We start from the raw sequence: 25,175 nt of genomic DNA, 5'->3' as shown, positions 1-25,175 counted from the left end.
AAAAATATTGACCATGGGAATGTGCAGCATTCAATGTTGTCATAAAGTTTAAACTTAAAGTTTATCTATTAGTCACAAGTAAGGCTTACATTAACACTGCAATGAAGTTACTGTGAAAATCCCCTAGTCGCCACACCCCGGCGTCTGTTCGGGTCAATGCACCTAACTAGCACGTCTTTCAACTGTGGGAGGAAACCGCAGCACCCGGAGGAAACCCACGCAGACATGGGGAGAACGTGCAAACTCCACACAGACAGTGACCCAAGCCATCACTCAGATTATTATAGCTCGTTCTTACCAATTCACATCAGGCAGCGATCACACTTAAAGCCAACCAGTATTCAACAAGAATTGAATATTGAAAGTATCATAGAATCCCTACGGTGCAGGAGATCATCATTCGGCCCGAGTCTGCACCGACAACAATCCCACCCCACCCAGGTCCTATTCCCATGACCCCACATATTTAACCTTCCACTTCCCCTGACATTAGGGTCAATTTAGTATGGCCAATCAGCCTAACCCACACATCTTCGGACTGTGGGAGGAAACCGGAGCACCTGGAGGAAACCCACGCAGACACGGGGAGAACGCGCAGACTCCACACAGACAGTGACCCAAGCTGGGAATCGAACCCGGGTCCCCGGCGCTGTGAGGTAGCCATGCTAACCACTGTGCTACCCTTTTTTAAATCCACACCCACCTGCCCTACACTCTTTTAATCTCTTCAATGAAGTTTCAATTCTTGTCACAGCACTAAAACATTCCTAAACAATGCCACAAACAGCGTCATCCCACCACCATGTGCAGAATCAAATGCATCACCAACAAGGGAGGGATTCACCCTCAGTTCAATTCAAATGCTGGAAAATCTCAGCAGGTCTGAAGGCATTCGTGGAGAGAGAACAGAGACAATGTTTAAAGTCTGCATGACTCTTTGTCAGAGCTCTGTTTCAGATTTTATTTCAGATTCCAGCATCCACAGTGATTTGCTTTTAATCAACCTGTATTCATATTATGCAATGTACTTGAACATTAATCAAATTGCTATCACTTCACAGAACAGATCCATTACTGAGAATACTTCCATATCACAGCGCACAAAGAGCTCTTTCCCAATTTGATCACACAATCCATTATCAGACATATGGGTATTTTCCCCACAGATCAAATAGAAATAGGATGAAGATTTTATACGAGCTCCAGTCCACTTCACTGAAATCTCAGTGATAGTAATGTGGCGCGCACACACGCAGCGCGCGCACACTTCTATCTGTCTAAAACCAGCCTTGTACCTGTCCTTGTTCAATTCAGATTAATCAATGGATTACACCATTAACTTCTGTACAATTCCTTTCCCCTCTCCTCGGTAACTGCCTGATCAATTCTGTGTTGTCCACAATGCTGTCACTGCTTTCCAGTGAAGTGTAACTATGGGTATGACATTTTGACACTTTGGATGGGCTCTGGGTAACATGTGTCAAGCAATGTACAAGCTTTCTAAATATGTTTGTCACGTCACTAACCAGTGCCCCACAGCAATTATTTCCCGTCTGGATCAGGGGATTTCTGTTCAGGTGAGTTCAAAATTAAGGTTTAACCTGGGGCTGCAGTTTGATAAATTGGGAACAGGAGTAGGCCATTCATCCTGTCGAACCGTTCAGTTAGATCATGACTGATCATCTACTCCAATGTTTCTGCGCTATCTCCATATTCCTTGACGCCATTAGTCTCCAGAAATCTTTCAATTTCCATTTAGAGCTTCACCAGCCCTCTGGGATACAGAATTCCAAAGATTCACCATCCTCAGAGCGAAGAAATTCCTCCTCATCTCTGTCTGAAATGACCTAACTCTTATTCAGGCACATTGTCCCCTAGTCTTAGACTCACCGATCTACAGCCACCATATCACACCCTGTAAGGATTTGGTAAGTCTCAATGAGATCACTTCACATTCTTTGAAACTCTAGGGAATACAGGCCCAGTTTCCTCAATCTCTCCTCCTAAGATATTCCTGCCGTCTCAGGGATTGGTCTGGTGAACCTCCATTGTCCTGTTCAAACATCACACTCCTTGAATTGCTACTGACCACAGTGCAAAGAGTCCTGATTGCTTTGGTGTCCTGTAAAAACTAGTCTGAATCTCCATTTGCGTGGAGTCACAGAATAAGCCATATCCCATCAACCATCCACCTTGTGGAACCAAATGCAATATCACTGCTTTCTGATCCTGCCCCAGTCAAACTTCACCACCAAATGTACTTTCCAGTGGACAGGATTATGTAAAGATGAAAAGCAAGCAGATATCAACATACGTTTTCAGGGCTAAATGTGCTGTTTCTTTGCAAGCAATATCAAGACCAAAACTGGTGGTCCAAAATATGAGGCAGTCTTTAACAAATCCAATTGGGAATTTGGGAAAATGTGGAACTTATTACCATTTTGAATTGTTGAGGTGAGTAGTATAGATGCATTTAAGGGAAGCAGGATAAACATATGAGGGAGAAAGGAATAGGTGGTTATGCAGACGGGGTGAGATAAGCTAGAATCTGAGGAAGCTCATATGGAGCGTAACATCAGCATGAACCAGTTGGGCTGAATGGCCTGTTTCTGCGCTGTAAATTCCATTTTTTTTAGACCATTCAGGTACTCAGGAAAGCCATCACCAATGACCTGCTGCCATGAGTCACTGGGTACATCTATCTAAGAATAGCTGAAACAGGATGTAAGGTGATGCCAAGAAGGTTAAAAGCTGGATTTGGAAAATAAGATCCTGTATGTATGTGTAGCATTGCTCACACAAAGGAGGTTCTGCAGTTATTAACTCACAAGTCGCTTTTGCAGAGAGACAGCAAGCCCAACTGGAAACGGGTGAGGAAAGCCATTCAGTCTACAGCCTTCCAAATGGCTGCATCACCATTGCTCTGCTCCCCAACCAGGAGAAACTCATTGGCCTATCGAATCTATGCGTCTCTATCAAAGTTCAATCTAATTAATCCCACTTCCTTACTCCTTCCATGTAATCCGACATTTTTTTCTATTTGAAATATTTATCCAATTTATTTTTAAAGGATACTATTGAATCTGAATCCATCATCCCATCAGACAGACCTTCCAAATCCTATCACTCAGGTACATTTCCTCTTGTTGCCTCAGATTCTTTTGCCAATCACCTTAAATCTGTGCCCTCTGGTTATCAACCCTTCAGCCATTTGTGGAATGTGCCTTTGCAAAGAAAGTCTGGAATGAGATGCAGTGCTATTTGTCGAGGTTCATCCCGAGCAGCAGGACTCTGTGCTCTACGGGCTGTTCCCAGGGATGGGGACTCTGTGCTCTACGGGCTGTTCCCAGGGACGAGGACTCTGTGCTCTACGGGCTGTTCCCAGGGACGAGGACTCTGTGCTCTACGGGCTGTTCCCAGGGACGAGGACTCTGTGCTCTACGGGCTGTTCCCAGGGACGAGGACTCTGTGCTCTACGGGCTGTTCCCAGGGACGAGGACTCTGTGCTCTACGGGCTGTTCCCAGGGACGCACACCGAGACAAACATCAGCTGCTGCTGAAGAGCCATCAACTCAGTGAAAGACACTCTTCGGTCTGCCCGAAACTTGTTGTTCTTCCAGTGCAAAGAATTGTCCTCGACCGAGTGTTGCAGACTGGTACATTCCAAGGTCCAGGACTATGGAGGATGCACTGAAGCTTGGTGCAGCCGCCGCCAAGGCGCAATGGAGTAAGGCCTTTCAGCCAATGTTCACCCAGGGGCTAGTAACTGGGTAAAACCTCTCAGACTGTGTGCTTAACCCTAACTGTATTGAAGCACTGCAGAGTGCAACATGACCAATGGATATAGTTCGAAAAGAATTATACTCTCTGTAATGAAAAATTGAAATGTTTGTAATGTTCTCATTACTGAACTGAAACATCTCACAGTGCACCTCAATCTCTGGAGAAAATGTGAATATTATTGCATTTTACTCTTACAACAATTTGCAACATTTTGTAATGTGTCTTTGGTTTTTATATGAATATATTTTTGTAAAAAAGAGTTTGTTATTTACTCAGTGTAAACCCTTCGTAATGTTGAATGTCTCTATCAATCTCCTCTTAACCTTCTCTGCTCTATACTCTGTTCATGACACAGAGATTCAGGAAATGTGTCCTAGGGACATTCAACACACGTCCAACAGCACTCCCAGAGACTGTGTTTCAGACAAGCGACTGAAAATGCTGAAAAAGCAGAGAATTTATGGGCCAATCTCTTGGAAAGGTGACAGTGTAATTTAATGTTCTGTTCCTATAGGAAGCTGAGTGCTCTCAATATTAAATTAAGTGGTAAATGAATATAACCCATTTTGAAGACGTCAAGTCACATCTCAGCATGAGACAGCAATTACAAGTGTCATCTGCGGCTTAAACCAATTATTTGATTGATTAAATGTACAGTGAAGAGTCCCACTGAAGGCAACTTTTATGGATCACACATAGCCTTTTTGACCAGTGAATAGGCTGTCTTCAACTCTCAGGCAAACTCCTGTGGGACCTAGCATAGACCGATATATCAAAGCCTCCTGAAGTATCTAGCGGCAAGGATTCAGCTTTTTTTAATGAAGCCAGGGATGTTTTTTATTGACAACCCCATAGAGACAGAACAAGACAGCTGCAAAGCTGATCTCAGTTCAGATCTACATTGCTACACAACAGATGATCACAATTTTGATCTCAAATCACAGCATAAATAATGAATAGTTATCCACTGACCTACAGCCAACTGCAGTGAATGGAAAAAGCTTCCAAATGTAGATAGCAGATTCAACATTGGATAGACCAAAAAAATTGCAACTGCAGAGCGTCTGGATTGCAAACATCATTCCAGTGGTGAGTGAACAATAATGGACATGAAGCACAGAATCTTAAAGTGCAGAAGGAGACCATTCGGCCCATCGAGTCTGCACCAACCACAATCCCACCCAGGCCCTATCCCCATAACCCCATGCACTCGGCCTAGCTAATCCCTCTCACACTAAGGGGCAATTTAGATGTTTTAGCATTTAGCATGGCCAATATACCGAACTCACACATCTTTGGATGGTGGGAAGAAACTGGAGCACCCGGAGGAAATCCACGCAGACACGGGGAGAAGGTGCAAACTCCACACAGACAGTGACCCAAGCCGGGAATCGAACCCGGGTCCCTGGCGCTGAGGCAGCAGCGCCAACCACTGTGCCACCCCATGCAGCAGTGTGTAACCGATGACCGTAAATTAAAGGACCCATTCCAAGTTAATCAATCTTCAGTTCCAGTTCACTTTGTTTAACTCTCAATGTTTTGTACTTCTATCTTGGTTCTGTTGCAGCAGCACCATATTGTGATGTGTAAACATTTAAATCTTCCCCTTCCTCCTTTCATTCCCCTTCAATGCGGTCAACACCCAACTTCTTCGTAATGTTTCTCCAGAGCAGCCATGCCCCTGTCGACATCAACGGGGATGAAGTAAAAAGAGTCGAGAGCTTCAAGTTTTTAGGTGTCCAGATCACCAACAACCTGTCCTGGTCCCCCCCATGCCAACATGATAGTAAAGAAAGCCCACCAACGCCTCTACTTTCTCAGAAGAGTAAGGAAATTTGGAATGTCAGCGATGACAGATGCACCATAGAAAGCATTCTTTCTGGTTGTATCACAGCTTGGTATGGCTCCTGCTCTGCCCAAGACCGCAAGGAACTACAAAAGATCATGAATGTAGCCCAATCCATCACTCAAACCAGCCTCCCATCCATTGACTCTGTCTACCTTCCCGCTGTCTCGGCAAAGCAGCAGAATAATTAAGGACCCCACATACCCTGGATATTCTCTCTTCCACCTTCTTCCGTTAGGAAAAAAATAGAAAAGTCTGAGGTCACGTACCAACCGACTCAAGAACAGCTTCTTCCTGCTGCTGTCAGACTTCTGAATGGACCTACCTTGCATTAAGTTGATCTTTCTCTACACCCTAGCTATGACTGTAACACTACATTTGGCAGTCTCTCGTTTCCTTCTCTATGAACGGTATGCTTTGTCTGCATAGCGTGCACGAAACAATACTTTTCACTGTATGTTAATACATATGACAATAATCAAATCCTCACGGGCCTCTGAGAACTCACCTTCCTCCATATGTTCACCAACATACCAGTCAACGAAGGCACACTTGGCATACATCAGGTCAAACTTGTGGTCCAGGCAAGCCCAAGCTTCAGCAATGGCTATGGTGTTGCTCAGCATACACACAGCCCACTGAACATTGGCCAGGTCACCTCCAGGTATCACAGTGGGAGGCTGGTAGCTGATACCAACCTAGAAGTCAGTTGGGCACCAATCCACAAACTGGATGTTGTACTTGGTTTTAATAGTAGCAATAGCTACATTGACATCTTTTGGCACTACGGTAAAGGAGACAGCAGACCATGTACTGGCCATGACAGGGGTCACATCTGACCATCGGGTTGGCTGGCTCAAGGAAGCATTGGTTATCTCAGACTCAGAAAACTGCTCACGATATGCTTCCTCAGCCGAAATAACTGGTGCATAAGTGGCCAATGAGAAGTGGATATGGAGGTATGGCACCAAGTTGGTCTGGAATTCAGTCAGATCAACATTCACTGTACCATCAAAGTGGAGGGAGGCAGTGACAGAGGACACCATCGAGCTGATGAGATGGTCCAGGTTTGTATAAGTTGGCCATTCAATGTATAGTTTTGGTCGGCAGATGTCATAGATGGCTTCCTTGTCGACCATGAAAGCACCATCGGGATGCCCCAGGCTGATGTGGGTAGGATCGAGTTGTAAGGTTCTACCACTGCAGTAGACACCTGTGGAGCTGGTTAGAAGGAGAATTCATATTGGATTCCTTGCCATAGTCAGCGGAGAGACATTCCATCAGCAGGGATGTGGAACCGGAGCCAGTGTCACCCACCAAAGCTGTGGAAGATCAGGAAACCCTGGAGACTTGTGCATTGGTCAGCCAGTTTATGGATTTGGTCCAGGTCAATGATCTCCTTGCCAATTGTGTAATGACCACGAACATAGTTATTGGCTGCATCCTCCTACCCACTAATGAGCTGCGCAGGGTGCAGCCAAGCCAGCATGGATACTGACACACGCACGCAGTTTGTTTCTGGTTATATACGCATGAGAATGACCTTACAAAAGATGACTCTTCCTTCACCCGACAGTAATGAGTCAACAGTTTGAATCCATTGCTCAAAACTGTTTCTAATTGGCAACTTTATGCTATATTCTCCACAGGTTGGCTGGCAAAGGAAACTGAACCCTGAAACGGAAAGTGCAGTGAGGAAAGGTTCAGTGCTCACTGCGCAGAGCTTTACTGGGTGAATTCTTACCAATAAATGTTGTTTCTGGCGAGAAAATTAGTTTTCTCTCGAGATTCTATTGCCAAAAAAAATCAAGGGGGTGTGATTCACGCCACCATAAAAGGCATGGTGACAAAACCGGGCGGCTGAGATGAGGGCACCCCGGTCAAAACTCCAATAAACCTGCCGCTACCAAGGCATTGGGGGCTCCTCTGCCCTCCTCACCACCAATCATCGGCCCCACCCTGTAGTCACGGGCCCCTTCGCTTTCCTCCTTCCCCCCCCTCTCCCATGATGTCACCAGTGAGGGGCGGGGTAGATCCAAGCTGCGTTCTCGCCAGCAGAAACTGAAACTTCTGGATCTTGTTTCCCTGCCAGCAACCTCGTAGACAGCAAACATGGGTTCAAGATTTTTCCGGCTCTTTATCTAACCCCGTGCTGTACCTGTCCTGGGAGTGTTTGATGGGGACAGTGTAGAGGGAGCTTTACTCTGTATCTAACCCCGTGCTGTAGCTGTCCTCAGAGTGTTTGATGGGGACAGTGTAGAGGGAGCTTTACTCTGTATCTAACCCCATAGCCATGCTGTACCTGTCCTGGAAGTGTTTGATGGGGACAGTGTAGAGGGAGCTTTACTCTGTATCTAACCCTGTGCTGTAGTTGTCCTGGGAGTGTTTGATGGGGACAGTGTAGAGGGAGCTTTACTCCGTATCTAACCCCATAGCCGTGCTGTACCTGTCCTGGAAGTGTTTGATGGGGACAGTGTAGAGGGAGCTTTACTCTGTATTTAACCCCGTGCTGTACCTGTCCTGGGATTGTTTGATGGGGACAGTTTAAGTGAGCTTTACTCTGCATCTGTAAGTGACTGAGGAAGGTTTAGCCCGAATGCTGGATTTCAAAAATGCTCCAACTTAGACCATAAGACATAGGAGCAGAATTAGGCCGCTCGGCCCATCGAGTCTGCTCCACCATTCAATCACGGTTGATATTTTTCTCATCCCCATTCTCCTGCCTTTTCCCCATAGCCCCGATCCCCTTATTAATCAAGAACCGATCTATCTCTGTCTTAAAGACACTCAATGACCTGGCCCCCACAGCATTCTGCGCCAAAGAGTTCCACAGATTCACCACTCTCTGGCTGAAGAAATTCCTCCTCATCTCTGTTTTAAAGGATCGTCCCTTTAGCCTGAGGTTGTGCCGTCTGGTTCTAGTTTTTCCTACCAGTGGAAACATTATCTCCACATCCACTCTGTCCAGGCCTCACAGTAAGTTTCAATAAGATCCCCCCTTACCCTTCTAAACTCCAACGAGTACAGTTCCTCATGCGTCAAGCTCTTCATTCCAGGGATCATTCTTGTGAACCTCCTCTGGACCTTTTCCAAGGCCAGCGCATCCTTCCTTAGATACGGGGTCCAAAACTGCTCGCAAGACTCCAAATGGGGTTTGACCAGAGCCTTATACAACCTTAGAAGTATATCCCTGCTCTTGTATTCTAGCCCTCTTGACATGAATGCTAACATTGCATTTGCCTTCTTAACTGCCGACTGAACCTGCACGTTAACCTTAAGAGAATCTTGAACAATGACTCCCAAGTCCCTTTGTGTTTCTGATTTCCTAAGCATTTTCCCATTTAGAAAATAGTCTATGCCTCCATTCCTCCTTCCAAAATGCATAACCTCACACTTTTCCACATTGTATTCCATCAGCCACTTCTTTGCTCACTCTCCTAACCTGTCCAAGTCCTTCTGCAGCCCCCCTGCTTCCTTAATACTACCTGTCCCTCTACATATCTTTGTATCGTCTGAAAACTTAGCAACAGTGTCTTCGGTTCCTTCCTCCAAATCGTTAATATATATTGTGAAAAGTTGTGGTCCCAGCACTGACCCCTGAGACACACCACTAGTCATCGACTGCTATCCTGAAAAAGACCCCTTTATCCCCACTCTCTGCCAGTCATCCAATCCTCTATCCATGCCAGGATCTTACCCTTAACACCATGGATTCTTAACTTATTTAACAGTCTCCTATGCAGCACCTTGTCAAAGGCCTTCTGGAAATATAAATAAATCACGTCCACTGGTTCTTCTTTATCTAACTTCCTTGTTACCTCCTCAAAGAACTCTAACAGATTTGTCAGACATGACCTCCCCTTGACAAAGCCATGCGGACTCAGTCCTACTTTATCATGCACTTCCAAGTACTCTGCGTTCTCATACTTAATAATGGACTCTAAAATCTTGAATGACCGAAGTCAGGCTAATCGGCCTATAATTTCCCATCTGCTGCCTCCCTCCCTTCTTAAACAACGGTGTTACATTCACTATTTTCCAGTCCTCTGGGACCCTCCCTGCCTCCAGTGATTCCTGAAAGGTCACCACCAATGCCTCCACAATTTCCTCAGCTATCTCTTTCAGAACCCTGGGGTGTAGTCCATCCGGTCCAGGTGATTTATCCACCTTCAGACCTTTCAGTTTGCAACATATTATCGAGTCGGCTCCACAGATAAGGAAATGGATGTCATACTAGTAATCCAGACGCCCAGGGTTCTGGGTTCCAATCCAACCATGGCATTTCTCAGGGAAGGAATATTATGTGTGATGTAATGTCGTTCATTTTTCCTGTTTAAATAAATGTGTTATTCTTTGGGTTAAAAATTCATCAGCAGACTCCTGTGAATTTGTTCAGTAACTTTCTATAATGGATTTTTTAAAAAGTTAGGATCCATCAAGCCAGGATCTGACTTGTCCAGTATTAACACCCGTTGGGATTGTAACATACTCTATGCATCTATTAATAAAGATGTGGAGATGCCGGCATTGGACTGGGGTAAACACAGTAAGAAGTTTAACAACACCAAGTTAAAGTCCAACAGGTTTATTTGGTAGCAAAAGCCACAAAAGTAGCTTGTGTGGCTTTTGCTACCAAATAAACCTGTTGGACTTTAACCTGGTGTTGTTAAACTTCTTACTCTATTAATAAAGCCTCAGACACTGTATGCTTCATCAGTAAATATGTGGATCAAACTCATCACCAATACCTCAGCCATTGACAGTAACAGTACACGGTGTCAAACTTTGTTTGATAATTGTTCCTGTGCAACGCTGACTTTTTATTGCCCTGATGGAGTCAGACGGTTTCTGACAAATAAGAAATCTGTGACTTGCCAGGATTCTGTCATTTCTGAGAATCACAGACATTCATAGACCCTTATCACCCCACCCCCCCCACTCATAATGTTCCTCAATAGTAGAGAACTCCTGAGCACAGAGCGACACAATAACTGTTTACAGGAAGCATCTGATTTCAGAGTTAAGCATCCGCCATTAAAAAGATCCCCTCAGATAAACTGTGAGAAATGAAGAGGCGGTGTGTTCTGTGTGTTAAGAACAAAGAAAATTACAGCACAGGAACAGGCCCTTCGGCCCTCCAAGCCTGCACCGACCATGCTACCCAACTGAACTAAAGCCCCCTAACCTTCCGGGACCATATCCCTCTATTCCCATCCTATTCATGTATTTGTCAAGATGCCCCTTAAAAGTCACTATTATATCTGCTTCCACTAACTCTCCCGGCAGTGAGTTCCAGGCACCCACCACCCTCTGTAAATAGACTTGCCTCGTACATCTCCTTTAAACTTGCCTCTCACGCCTTAAACCTGTGCCCTCTAGTAATTGACTCTTCCACCCTGGGAAAAAGCTTCTGACTATCCACTCTGTCCATGCCCCTCAACCTTCGTCTTTCCAGTGAGGACAAACTAAGTTTCTCCAACCTTACCTCATAGCTACTGCCCTCCATACCAGGCAACATCCTGGTAAACCTTTTCCGTATCCTCTCCAAAGTCTCCACATCATTCTGCTAGTGTGCCGACCAGAATTGAATATTATATTCCAAGTGCAGCCTAACTAAGGTTCAATAAAGCTGCAACATGACTTGCCAATTTTTAAACTCAATACCCCGGCCGATGAAGGCAAGCATGCCGTATGCCTTCTTGACTACCTCCTCCACCTGCGTTGCCACTTTCAGTGACCTGTGTACCTGTACACCCAGATCCTTCTGCCCATCAATACTCTTAAGGGTTCTGCCATTTACTGTATATTTCCTATCTGAATTAGACCTTCCAAAATGCATTACCTCACATTTGTCCGGATTAAACTCCATCTGCCATCTCTCCGCCCAAGTCTTCAACCAATCTATATCCTGCTGTATCCTCTGATGGTCCTCATCGCTATCCGCAAATCCGCCAACCTTTGTGTCATCCGCAAACTTACTAATCAAACCAGTTACATTTTCCTCCAAATCATTTATATATATTACAAACAACAAAGGTCCCAGCACTGATCCCTGAGGAACGCCACAGGTCACAGCCCTCCATTCAGAAATGCACCCTTCCACTGCTACCCTCTGTCTTCTATGACCGAGCCAGTTCTGTATCCACCTTGCCAGCTCACCTCTGATCCCATGCGACTTCACCTTCTGCACTAGTCTGCCATGAGGGACCTTGTCAAAGGCCTTACTGAAGTCCATGTAGACAACATCCACTGCCCTACCCTCATCTTCGTCACTTCCTCGAAAAATTCGATCAAGTTAGTGAGACACGACCTCCCCTTCACAAAACCATGTTGCCTCTCACTAATACATCCATCCTGTCTCGAAGAATCCTCTCCAATAATTTTCCTACCAATGACGTAAGGCTCACCCGCCTGTAATTACCTGGATTATTCTTGCTACCCTTCTTAAACAAAGGAACAACATTGGCTATTCTCCAATCCTCTGGGACCTCCCCTGTCGCCAGTGAGGATACAAAGATTTCTCTCAAGACCCCAGCAATTTCCTCCCTTGCCTCTCTCAATATTCTGGGTAATATCCCATCAGGCCCTGGGGGCTTGTCTACCTTGATGTTTCTCAAGAACCCCAATACCACCTCCTTTTTGATCTCAACATGAATCAAACTATCTACACACCCCTTTCCAGACTCATCATCCACCAAGTCCTTCTCTTTGGTGAATACTGATGCAAAGTACTCATTTAATACCTCGCCCATTTCCTCTGATTCCACGGATAGATTCCCTCCCCTGTCCTTGAGTGGGCCAACCCTCTCCCTGGCTACCCTCTTGCTCTTTATATATGTATAAAAAGCCTTGGGATTTTCCTTAATCCTGCTGGCCAATGATTTTTCGTGACCCCTTTTAGCCTTCCTTACTCCTTGTTTAAGTTTCTTTCTACTTTCCTTGTATTCCACACTTGCTTCATGTGTTCCCAGCCTCCTACCTTTGACAAATGCTTCCTTTTTCTCTTTGACTAGGCTCACAATATCTCTCGTTATCCAAGGTTCCCAGAACTTGCCATACTTATCCTTCATCCTTACAGGAATGTGCCAGTCCTGAATCCCTATCAATTTATACTTGAAAGCCTCCCACATGCCAGATGTTGATTTGCCCTCAAACATCTGCCCCTAATCTACATTCTTCAGTTCTTGCCTCATATTGTTGTAATTAGCCTTCCCCCAATTTAGCACCTTAATTTGAGGACTACACTCATCTTTATCCATCAGTACGTTAAAGCTTATTGAATTGTGGTCACTGTTCTCGAACTGCTCCCCTACTGAAACGTTGACTACCTGGACCGGGCTCATTCCCCAATACCAGGTCTAGTATGGCCCCTTCCCTAGTTGGACTATCTACATATTACATACAAGGAGCCTTCCTGGATGCTCTTTACAAACTCTGCCCCATCCATGCCTCTAGCACCAAGTGAGTCTCAGTCAATATAGGGTAACTTAAAATCTCCCACAACAATCCTGGTACTTTTACACCTTGTCAAAATCTGCCTACATATCTGTTCCTCCATCTCCCGCTGGCTGTTGGGCGACCTATAGTAAACCCCCAACACTGTGACTACGCCCTTCCTATCCCTGAACTTTACCCACATTGCCTCGCTGTATGAGCCCTCCAAGGTGACCTCCTGCAGTACAGCTGTGATAGTCTCCTTAGCTAGTAGTGCAACTTCCCCATCTCTTTTATATCCCGCTCTAACCCGCCTGAAACATCTGTATCCTGGAACGTTAAGCTGCCAATCCTGTCCTTCTCTTAACCAAGTCTCTGTAATGGTAACAACATCTTAGTTCCAAGTACTAATCCAAGCTCTAGGTTCATCGGCCTTACCAGTTACACTTCTCGCATTGAAATAAATGCACTTCAGTCCACCAGACCCTCTCTGATTAGCAACCCCACCCTGCCTGCTCTTCCTCTGAGTCTTACTCGCCCCATTCTCTGGTTTCCCCTTCAGTTAAATCACCTTTGCTTTGGTTCCCACCGCCCTGCCAAACTAATTTAAATCTCCCGTGTGACACTAGTGAACCTCCTGGCCAGAATATTTATGCCTTTCCAGTTAAGATGCAACCCATCCTTCTTGTAGAGGTACCACCCGCCCCGGAAGAGGTCCCAATGGTCCAGATATCTGAAATCCTCCCTCCTACACCAGCTGTTTAGCCACGTGTTGAGCTGTACTACTGGCACTGGTAAGTGGCACAGGGAGTAATCCTGAGATTACAACCCAGGAGGTCCTGCTTTTTAACTTTCTATCTGACTCCCTAAACTGCTGCTGCAGGACCTCATCACTCTTCCTGTCTATGTCGTTAGTACCAATATGTACCACGACCTCTGGCTGTTCACCCTCTCCCTTCAGAACCCTTTCAAATTGAGATAAGGAGGAAGTCATTCAGCCAAACGGTGGTGAATCTATGGAATTCATTGCCACAGAAGGCTGTGGAGGGAAAATCATTGAGTATACTTAAGACAAAGAGATAGATAGGTTCTGGACTGGGTAAGGGGATCAAAGGTTACAGGGAAAAGGCAGGAGAATGGGGTTGAGAAACATATCTGTCGTGATCGAATGGCGGCGCAGTCAGTGGGCCAAATGGCTTAATTCTATTCCTGAATCTCATAGTCTTATGGACAGAATTTACATCGGGAACGGACCTGGCCACTTCGTTCTAAACTGGGTAGTATCTGTTTTCAGTTAAAGAATTAGAGTCAATGTTCAGTAAAGAGTTAATGTTTAGTAGAAGAGTTATAAAGTGTTGCAGCTGCTGTAAGTTGAATTTAATACCGGAAGTGTTAAATACACAGACGTTTGTTGAAGTGAATATGAGTCAATTCCTGGTGTTTTCTTTTATCACACTAAACTGAATGCTTGGAAAGAGTTTAAGTTAGTAATGAAATAAAAATATGGATGGATGCCAGTGTTGTAGCTTGGCTAAGGGTGCAGCTAGTTCTGTAGCACAAGTTTTTGGTACTATTTCTGGTATGTTGTTAGGCCTTTGTAGTATTTATTGTCTTCAGTATTGGATTCAAAGAAGAAGCATACAAATTAATAAGAAAAAGCAACTGACCTGAGGATTGGGAACAGTTTAAAATTCAGTAAAGGACCAAGGTATTGATTAAGGAGGGGAAAACAGAGAATGAAACTAAACTACCATGGAACATAAAAAACTGACTGTAAAAGTTTCTATTGCTATGTAATGAAAAAAAGATTGACAAAAATGAATATAGGCCCCGTACAGTCAGAAACAGGAGGATTCTTAACGGGGAATAAAGAAATGGCTGAGGAACTAAATTTGTACGTTGCTTCTGTCTTCACAAAGGAATGATGTGGAGATGCCGGCGTTGGACTGGGGTAAACACAGTAAGAAGTCTCACAACACCAGGTTAAAGTCCAACAGGTTTATTTGGTAGCAAAAGCCACTAGCTTTCGGAGGGCTGCCCCTTCGTCAGGTGAGTGGGAGTTCTGTTCACAAACAGGGCATATAAAGACACAAACTCAACCCACAAAACAATGGTTGGAATGCGAGTCTTTACAGGCAATCAAGTCACAAAGGCACAGACAATGTGAGCGGAGAGAGGGCCAAGCACAGGCCAAAGAGACGTGCACCGTCTCCAGACAGGACAGATAGCGAGATTTTGCAAGCCCAGGCAAGTCATGGGGATTACAGATAGTGTGACATGAACCCAAGATCCCGGCTGAGGCCGTCCCCATGCGCGTGGAACCCGGCCACCAGTCCCCGCCGTCGCGCGTCGCGAAGGCCGCCCTGGAGAACGTTTACCCGAAGATCAGAGGCCGAATGCCCGTGACTGCTGAAGCGCTCCCCAACAGGAAGAGAACACTCCCGCCCGGCGACTGTCGAGCGGTGCCCATTCATCCATTGTCGCAGTGTCTGCATGGTCTCCCCAATGCACCATGCCTCGGGACATCCCTTCCTGCAGCGTATCAGGTAGACAACGTTGGCCGAGTTGCAAGCCTTTGGCTGATTATACCACTTCTTTCAAAATGCTGTGCTATGAAATCCTTGATAATGGACTCCAGCAACTTCCTCACTACCGACATTACGCTCAATGGTCTACAGTTCCCTCTTTTCTCTCTACCTCCCTTTTTGAATAGGGGGATTACATTAGCTACCCTCCCATCTGTAGAAACCATTCCAGAGTCCAAAGAATTTTGGAAAATGATCATCAATTGATCTACTATTGCTAGGACCATTTCCTTAAGTACATCAGGCCCTGGAGATTTATCCACCTTCAACCACACTAAGTTCCCCAAAATCATTTCTTCACTAATTCTGATTTTGGCAGCATTTCTGCATATCTCTGGGTTAACATAACGTCAAGCCAGACTTGAGTAAAATCCCCTGCTGCCTTCCAGCCATGTGGTACCAAGAAAAGAGGGTATGGGGTATTTTTTTATGCAAGGTTAAAAGACATTTAATGGTGAAATGGAACATGTAGTGAAAGGTCCCAAGAGATGAGGTGGGGAGAGAGAACAGAATCTGGGAGAAACAGAGAGCTTCTGGGGAGCCCAATTTAGCATCTTGTGTGACTAACGTTGGAGAGAATAGAATGAAGAATTGAAGCGAATAAGGGGAAGGAATGTACACACAATTATGCTCTTGAAACCAAAGATATAGAATATCATTTGGTAGCACAGTGGTTGGCGCTGCTGCCTTGCAGTGCCAAGGACCTGGGTTCAGTTCCAACCTCAGGTGACTGCCTGTGTAGAGTTTACACGTTCTCCCCGCGTGTGGGTTTCCTCCGGATGCTCCGGTTTCCTCCTGCAGTCCAGGGACGTGCAGGTTGGATGGATTACCCATGATAAGTTGCCCCTTGGTGTCCCAGGATGTGTAGGTTAGGGAGATTAGCAGGGTAAATATGTGGGGTTACGGGGAAAGGGCCTGGGTTTGATGCTCTGTTGGAAAGTCGATGTAGACCCGATGGGCCGAATGGCCTCCTTCTGCATTGTACAGAATCTATAAATCTATAATTCTTGATTAAACTTGTGTTTCTCAGAAGTTGCGGGGACATTATTCATGTCTTCCTTCGTGAAGACAGAAGCAAAAAGGAATTTAGTTCATCAGCCATTTCTTTGTTCCTCATTATGAACCATTTCTCACAAATTTGATTGAGTCTTTTGAAGGGGTAACCAAGAAGGTAGATGAGGGCGGTGATGTTGATGTTGTCTACATGAACTTTAGCAAGGCCTTTGAAAAGGTACCACATGGTAGGTTGGTGCATAAGGTTAAATCTCACGGGATCCAGGGCGAGGTAGCCAAATGGATACAAAATTGGCTTGATGACAGAACTCAGAGGGTGGTTGTAGAGGGTTGTTTTTCAAACTGGAGGCCTATGACCAGTGATGTGCCTCAGGGATCGGTGCTGGGTCCACTGTTATTTGTCACATATTAATGATTTGGATGAGAATTTAGAAGGCATGGTTAGTAAGTTTGCAGATGACGCCAAGATTGGTGGCATAGTGGACAGTGAAGAAGGTTATCTAGGATTGCAATGGGATCTTGATCAATTGGGCCAGTGGGCTGACGAATGGCATATGGATTTAATTTAGATAAATGCGAGGTGATGCATTTTGGTAGATTGAACCAGGGCAGGACTTACTCAGTTAATGGTAGGGCGTTGGGGAGAGTTATAGAACAAAGAGATCTAGGAGTACAGGTTCATAGCTCCTTGAAAGTGGAGTCACAGGTGGACAGAGTGGTGAAGAAGGCATTCGGCATGTTTGGTTTCATTGGTCAGAACATTGAATACAGGAGCTGGGATGTCTTGTTGAAGTTGTACAAGACATTGGTAAGGCCACACTTGGGATACTGTGTACAGTTCTGGTCACCCTATTATAGAAAGGATATTATTAAACTAGAAAGAGTGCAGAAACTATTTACTAGGATGCTACCGGGACTTGATGGTTTGAGTTATAAGGAGAAGCTGGATCGACTGGGACTTTTTTCTCTGGAGCGTAGGAGGCTTAGGGGTGATTTTATAGAGGTCTATAAAATAATGAGGGGCATAGATCAGCTAGATAATCAATATCTTTTCCCAAAGGTAGGGGATTCTAAAACTAGAGGGCATAGGTTTAAGGTAAACGGGGAGAGATACAAAAGGGTCCAGAGGGGCAATTTTTTCACACAGAGGGTGAATTGGGACTAGCTTAGGGATTTTAAAAAAGGGGCGGCATGGACAAGTTGGCCGATGGACCTGTTTGCATGCTGTAAACCTCTATGACTCTATAATTTCCCTGTTTCTGACTGTAAGGGGCCTACATTCAATTTTGTCAATCTTTTTGTCTTTACATACCTATGGAAACTTTTACAGACAGTTTTTATATTACCCACTAGTTTACTTTCATACTGTATTCCCCCCCCTTCATCAATCCCTTGGTCCTCCTTTGCTGAATTTTAAAATGCTCCCAATTGTCAAGTATTTTTCTGTTTTTTGCTAATTTGTAGTATTATTCTTTGAATCTAATACTATCTGTAATTTCCCTTGTAAGCCATGGTTTGGCCACAGTTTCCTTACCACTCTTGTGCCAAATAGGAATAAACATTGTTTGGAGTTAATCTATTCATTCCTTGAATGTCTGCCATTGCCTGTCCACTTTCTTCCTTTCAGTAATGTTTCCCAGTCCATTATAGCCATCACATGTGTAATATGCTCACATCATGGCACAAATGCTGGCAGCCACTTGGATTTCTGCATTTCACTGCCACCAGGATTATTTTTCCAGAGGATTGATTTACGCTTTTAAGTGATCATTGTGGATCGAGAGGGATTTTGGCTATAATAGGTGACATGTTAGAGCAGTCAGAGGTAAAACCTCATAGCATCCCCTCTTTCTCCGCAATGAATTTAGATATGGTGAATCACACAGTGGAGAAGAAGCCCTTCAGCCCACCTAGTGGGAGAAATATGTGAGAAATACCTGTGATGTGGAGTTGCCGGTGTTGGACTGGGGTAGGCACAGTAAGTAGTCTCACAACATCTGAGACTCACCTGATGAAGGGGCAACGCTCCGAAAGCTCGTGCTACCAAATAAACCTGTTGGACTTTAACGTGGTGTTGTGAGACTACTTACTGAGAAAGACCTGACCTACCTAATCCCTTTTACCAGTACTTGACCCATAGCACTGCGTGTTATATGTTATGGTTATGTTTTGTGAAGCTGGTTGCAAAGTGCGATTGGTAATTGAATACTCTAAGGTTTAAGTTTTAAGGTTCAGTGTTAGGAACTAGGGTTGGTGGCTGGAACCTTTTTTTAAATCGACATCGACAACACATTATTTCGTATTTAAAGCTATGTTAAAGCCACCGTGCAGGCTGTAAATACTTCATCAAAAGGGCTTTTCACAAGGAGGTGTATGGAGTAAGGAATCTCATTGTCCGCTCTCATTGTAAACTGAGGCCTGACCTGGTTCCCAATCCCAGCTCTTTCCTGGTTTCCCTGCTCCCTCTTGACGGCAGCATTCCAGGATGAGGAGCTGATCCCATTCCCGGGAGGGAAAGGCAGGATGCACCAGGCCCCTGATCTCGGGCATCTTCTTACCTGTCACACCCATTCCAGTCACCAAAACCAGCCTCTGCTCACTGGACTCCCATCCTCAACCCGCCGCTCCTCCAGCCTCAGTCCGCCACTATCCCACAATCCCCGGCAGGCTGCCAGCCGCTCTCCTCCAGTATCCCACAATACCGGGCACTGGCCCAGCTGATCTCGGCCGGGATTCCCCACAGCCCTGGGCAGGCCTCCAGCTGCGGTCTGCCAGTATCCCACAATGCATCACCCGGCCCCGCTCAGTCTCCCGCCCCCTGGAGTCTTCTTTCTCCCCCTGCGCCAGCGTCCAACATCCCATAATTTCCAATGTGACGACTCAAAATCATTCTGTTAACACCCCGCCAAATAACTTTATTTTAAATACAATATTTGGGTGGGTGGGTCGCCAAACCCTGGGGATTGTGGGATACTCGTGATGTGGAGATGCCGGCGTTGGACTGGGGTAAACACAGTAAGAAGTCTTAACAACACCAGGTTAAAGTCCAACAGGTTTATTTGGTAGCAAAAGCCACACAAGCTTTCGGAGCTCTGAAGGGGCTTGGGGCTCCGAAAGCTTGTGTGGCTTTTGCTACCAAATAAACCTGTTGGACTTTAACCTGGTGTTAAACTTCTTATTGTGGGATACCGGCAGACTGGGCGAGAGGTACCCCGGAGGATTGTGGGATACCGGCAGACTGGGCGAGAGGTACCCCGGAGGATTGTGGGATACTGGCAGACTCGGCGAGAGGAACCCCGGAGGATTGTGGGATACTGGCAGACTAGCCGGGAGGAATCCCGGCGCATTATGGGATACTGGCAGACCAGCCGGGAGGTCCTCCTGAGGCAGGACGCTGCCAAGGTGTTTTGTCCCCTGGGGCGGTTATTTTGATTTGTGATGAAATGAAGCTGACCGTTGGTTTCATTGTTTTTAGGGCAGATTTCCCTCACACCGTCCCAGAGAAACCAGACTCACAGGGAGGCCCAGTGGGGGATTGGTGACTGAGCCAAACTAAACTTAAAAAAAAACATAATTTCTAAAGGACTGGCCTCATGAAAATAGCTGAGCGCCCAGCAACAGCAGCTTGGACTGAGGGGGCACCTTAAAGTAGCCCAAAGTGGAGCATCATCAAAGAAAATATCACACTGAGTCAAGAGAAGGCAGTATTAGGACAGGAAACTTACAAACATCCTTTCAGCATCTCCCCCCCCCCCCCCCCCCAAGGATCTCAGTTACTAATCAGAGCAGAGTTTTGTCAAAGAGGTGAGTTTTAAGTGTCTTTAAAAGATGTAAGTGGGAGGGTAAAAATGCACAGAGGTGTGAGAAGGTGGAGTATTAAAATCTGGGATACTGGAGGCAGATGTTTTGGAGATAAAGGCAAAATACTGTGGAAACTGGAATCAGAAACTGATATTTTGGAGGTTTGTGGGGCTGCAGAGGAGGCTTAATGTGGGCTGGCATGGACTCACTGGGCTGAATGGCCTGTTTGTGTTGTGAATTCTCTTTAATCCTTGTGTACAATTGGGAATGTGCACCTCGTGTGCAAGTTTATTCACATATTACATTTGTGTAAATGATGTTTCTGTCTATTGAATGATTACAGCACAGGGGTAAACCATTCGGCCCATAGGGTCTGTGCTGCTGGCTCTGTGGAAGAGTGTGTTCAGTAAATGTGCCTCCTAATTACAGGGGAATGTCAACTCTGCGGGAGATTGGCAGCAGAAGCAGAGGAGGGGGGAGTTTTGGCAGGTGAATGCGGAAAAAGAGCAGGGCTGGGTGACAGCTCTCCTAGAGTCAGCACAGACAGGCTGGCTGGCTGGGATCCTCCTGTGCAGGGCGATTGACGCAGCTTCTGACCCGGAAACAGCTCAGCTTCAGGAAGGAGAGAGAGAGAGAGAGAGACACCCGGGGCAAAGAGACACCCGGGGGGAGACAGAGACCCGGGGGAGAGAGAGAGACCCGGGGGAGAGAGAGAGACCCGGGGGGAGACAGAGACCCAGGGGAGAGAGAGAGAGAGACCCGGGGGAGAGAGAGAGAGACCCGGGGGAGGGAGTGGAGAGACCCGGGGGAGGGAGTGGAGAGAGACCCGGGGGAGGGAGTGGGGAGAGACCCGGGGGAGGGAGTGGGGAGAGACCCGGGGGAGGGAGTGGGGAGAGACCCGGGGGAGGGAGTGGGGAGAGACCCGGGGGAGGGAGTGGGGAGAGACCCGGGGGAGGGAGTGGGGAGAGACCCCGGGCTGCGGTACCGGGGCCCCGGGCTCTGCTCCAGCTCCGGGCGGGATGCGGCCCCGGGCTCCGGCTCCAGCCTCGGCCCGGCTCCGCCGCCTCCCGGGCCGGGCCCAGTCCGGGCAGCAGCTGCGGGATTTCCTGAGGGCCGGGCCCGGCCTCCGCTGCTCCTCCCGCGGCCTCCTGTCCCGGCCCGGGGACAGCCGGCTGCTGAGGTTGGAGCCTGCCCGGGGACCGGGCTCCCGGGAGCCGGGCCTGGGCCGCGCCGAGCGGCTGCTGGAGGTGTTGGAGCTGGAGAGGCCGGGCAGCCCGCAGCCCCTCACCGCCCTCATCAGCCAGCGCGGCCGGGCCGAGATCTGGGGCCGCCGGGAGGCCGGGGACTGGCAGCTGCTGCAGGCCGCCCAGCTCACCCCGCAGCCCGGGGCCCGCCTCCTGTCGGCCGCCTGGGACGGTCACTCCATCGCCTGGTGTGAGGAGAGGCCCCGGGCCGCCGGGCCGCAGCGCTGCATCTGCAGCCGGAGCCTGAGCCTAGGCCTCGGGCCCGGCCTCACTGGTCTCTCCCTGGGGGCTGTCCGCATCCTCATGCACAACAGCCCGGCCTGCAGGCTGCTGGCGGCCGGGGAGGCCATCTACCTGCTCCCTAGCAACTGCCCAGTGCCCGGCAACGGCCCTAGCAACTGCCCGGTGCCCGGCAAAGGCCCTAGCAACTGCCCCGTGCCCAGCAATGGCCCTAGCAACTGCCCAATGCCTAGCAACTGCCCCGTGCCCGGCAATGGCCCTCGCAACTGCCCCGTGCCCGGCAATGGCCCTAGCAACTGCCCCGTGCCCGGCAATGGCCCTAGCAACTGCCCGGTGCCTGGCAATGGCCCTAGCAACTGCCCCGTGGCCGGCAACTGTCCCGTGGCCGGCAACGGCCCTAGCAACTACCTGATGCCCAGTAATAGCCCCATGAGTAACGTGGCCAAGTGCATCCTGATCTGGGATTCCCAGGAGAATACGTTGACCATCACCAGCTTGGCCCAAGGAGCCCTGGGCACCAAGACACTGCTCCCTGGGGACCATGATTTTAGGGGTCTGGTTGTGGATACTGCGGGCCTTTTGACTTCCCTCCCACCACTGGACTTCAGGACAGCCTCCCCCTGTGCAACTGGGCTTCTGCTGGCCACGGGCGATGGAGAGGTCAGCTTGATTGGAAATGATGGGAATGTCCGGCTCCTTTGCTGCCTGAATAGGAATCTCCGGGCTGAGGACTCGGTGATGATGGAGATCTGTGGGACCACCTTGGCCTGCACGGTGGGCAGGACGTTGCAAATGTTTGACACCGAGACAGGTAGGATGAAGGAGCAGACTACTCTGGATGTCCTGCCCCTGATCCTACTGCCCTGCCAGGAAACTGGTGAGATCCAACTGTTGGCAGAGGATGGTGTCTACGCCCTGGAGATTCAGCCCTGTCACTCCAACACCACATCGGGGTGGGGAAAGAATCAATACCAGGAGGCACTGGAGCAGCTGGTCTTGGAGGAAGCCTGCAAGTATTATCAAAAGAGGAGCTTGAGCCGCAGCAGGTTAACAGTGGAGAAGCTGAAAAGTGAAGCAATGTTCCAAGCGCCCATTGCTCTCTGCTCCATCTTGGAGAACCAACTCCATCTCAGGAACACACGCCAATATAACCCGCAGACCAACAGCAAACTGCACAACATCATAGCAGGGGAAATACAAAACTACATCAACTTGGAGGAAGCCAAGTCCTGTATTGTAAATGGATCGGAGAATGAGGTGGCCACTTACATGGAGGAAATAACTGATCAGGAGATTCAGAGGCTGCTCCATGGTCAGCTTGACGGAGAAGCTTTGGTCTATTTGAATTCCATTTTCAGCACGTTCCCAAGGCAAGCTTGGAAGGCTATCAAAAGGACTCTGCACCTGCACCAGGACAGCGAAGGGGTCCTGTCCACCAGAGCCACCGCTGACCTGTGGAGGGTGGTACTCAGTCCGAGTCTCCCACCTGATCAGCAGGCCGCCACCAATGGGGCGGTGCCAGTCTTCGAGCTGATCTGCCGCCTGATCTACCAGTTCCACCCTAAGTGGCTGCCAAAGTTTGTCGAGCTGACACAGCAGCACCTGGCTGCTTGCCGGAACTATGGGGGAAATGAGGGACCAGAGAATGCCCCTCTGTACAAGAGAGCTCTTTCTGTCATCCCACCAACCTGCGACGGTGGGGCCGGAGACTCCACTGACACAGCCATTGAACTCCTGCTGTGCAGCAGGAGGCCGAATGCCATAATCCAAGCAGTTCGGATCCTGATTGAGCAGAGGATGTGGCAAAGGGCAGTGGAAGCCACTCATAGGTTCTCTCAGCAAGGGCCCCTGCTGAAGAAGGAGCTCTTTGCTGCCATGCTGGTCCAGATCTCCCGGCACCGAGCCCTGGATTTATACTTGGAGGAGATTTGGGAACTGTGCCCTGAGGATGCCACAGTCGCAGACATACTTGACATCATCCTGGGATCTGCGCCTTCCTCAAGCTGTGAGCCGGGGCCATATTCAAACGACAGTAACCAGCTGACCATCAGGCTCCTGCGGCCACTGCTGGCCAAAGTATTGACACGGGGTGTAGATCAGCGGAGCACAGATGTGGCTGAGGGGCTAAAGATGCTTGTGTTCCCTCCACCCACGCCACCCAGGCAGACAAAAGGGGCTATTCAAAGCAGCCCTCTGAACTCTGAACCCAGCGCTGAGGCAAACAAGCCATTGTGAACACTACTGTATAAACACTGTGAAATACAAAAAGGTTTGCACTTTCTGCTGTGTGGTCGAGTCGGAAATTTCCCCAATGTATTGTTTATATATAACGTTTAAAGATAGCAAGGAAATTTTATAATAATGCTGCACATGCCAAGGGACTGCCCAGCTGGAGAACGTGAGAACAATGACGTTTATAAGCTCCCTGCCCTCTTACCTGCTAATCACCAGGCAGGTCAGAGGTGGGCATGTATTCTGACATGGACAGTACTGGGTGGACTGTGGGCACAGAAGCAGTTACTCACCTAAACGCCTTTCCTTTGAAGCAGGTTATTAAACAGTTTTGCCAATGCTTGCCCTCGGTTTTAATTACGGGCCATATTACCCTTGCCTTTAATTTCATTGGGCTGAAACCCTTTGAAAAGTGGGGTTTGGGAGATGGTTGAGAGGGGACAGCCTGGAGTCGTATTATATTCGACACAAATTATCTGAATTAAGTTCAGAAAAGAATAAACAAATGTCTTATTTATCTTGAATGTATTTGCTACTGATATTTTGTTCTCCGTTAATTGTGTTTTGCATAAAGGTTTTACTTGTATTGGGATGGACCAAGGCTACCGTGTGATGCCATTAACATGGTATCTGTGGCTTCAATTGCCCACTGCCAGAAGGGAGCACCTCCATGCAGGAGAGTGTACCTGACAGTGATGGACACGCTTAATACCTGTGATCTCTATAGTATGCACTGGTTTCTCAGCCCCAGTACATCATCAGAACAATCTGCCCCTTGTGTGTGACTGGCTTGAGAGGTTGCAAACCGGGCCGCTGAGGGTTTGAGCTCTTTGTTTCGGTCCTCCTTACCTGCTGTTACTGTGACCTGGCTGGGAGGATCTATGGTCAGACACTGCCCTGCTGATTAAAAGCTGTAAGGAGTGACCCTCAGAGGGTTCACTGAAGGTGAGATTCCTTTTGCTCTCATTGTCTGAGGGTGAAATGTTTTCTGCAGGG

General features: G+C 47.6%; 2 protein-coding genes and 1 pseudogene across 4 annotated transcripts in view; 1 reads left to right on the top strand and 2 right to left on the bottom strand.

The window, feature by feature from the left end:
- Positions 1-19,448, bottom strand: part of armh3 (armadillo like helical domain containing 3) — a 170,211-nt gene extending 150,763 nt beyond the window's left edge. Inside the window, exon 1 of the mRNA XM_078223039.1 lies at positions 19,221-19,448. The gene's annotated coding sequence lies outside the window, so the exon portion shown is untranslated. The remainder of the gene's footprint in view (positions 1-19,220) is intronic.
- LOC144500845 (tubulin alpha chain-like) lies at positions 5,331-8,680 on the bottom strand (annotated as a pseudogene).
- Positions 19,449-21,414: 1,966 nt separating the features above from the next.
- hps6 (HPS6 biogenesis of lysosomal organelles complex 2 subunit 3) lies at positions 21,415-24,697 on the top strand. 3 transcript variants are annotated; one of them, XM_078223035.1, is made up of 2 exons: positions 21,415-22,064; positions 22,095-24,697. In XM_078223035.1, the coding sequence occupies exons 1-2, from the start codon at positions 21,483-21,485 to the stop codon at positions 24,180-24,182; spliced, it is 2,670 nt and encodes an 889-aa protein (XP_078079161.1). In that variant the 5' UTR covers positions 21,415-21,482; the 3' UTR covers positions 24,183-24,697. The 3 variants fall into 3 exon arrangements, with proteins under 3 accessions (XP_078079161.1, XP_078079162.1, XP_078079160.1); XM_078223036.1 differs by having other exon boundaries at positions 21,415-22,111; positions 22,172-24,697; XM_078223034.1 differs by having other exon boundaries at positions 21,415-24,697.
- Positions 24,698-25,175: the final 478 nt, after the last annotated feature.

This window comes from Mustelus asterias, chromosome 11, assembly GCF_964213995.1.
Source record: "Mustelus asterias chromosome 11, sMusAst1.hap1.1, whole genome shotgun sequence".
NCBI classification, from domain to species: Eukaryota; Metazoa; Chordata; class Chondrichthyes; order Carcharhiniformes; family Triakidae; genus Mustelus; species Mustelus asterias.
The sequence above is the reverse complement of the archived record's forward strand: the minus strand, read 5'-3'. Positions and strand labels throughout refer to the sequence as shown.

What these genes read in the sequence shown, in the direction of transcription:
- hps6 (XM_078223034.1), top strand. Translation starts at nt 21,483, where the DNA reads ATGCGGCCCCGGGCTCCGGCTCCAGCCTCGGCCCGGCTCCGCCGCCTC.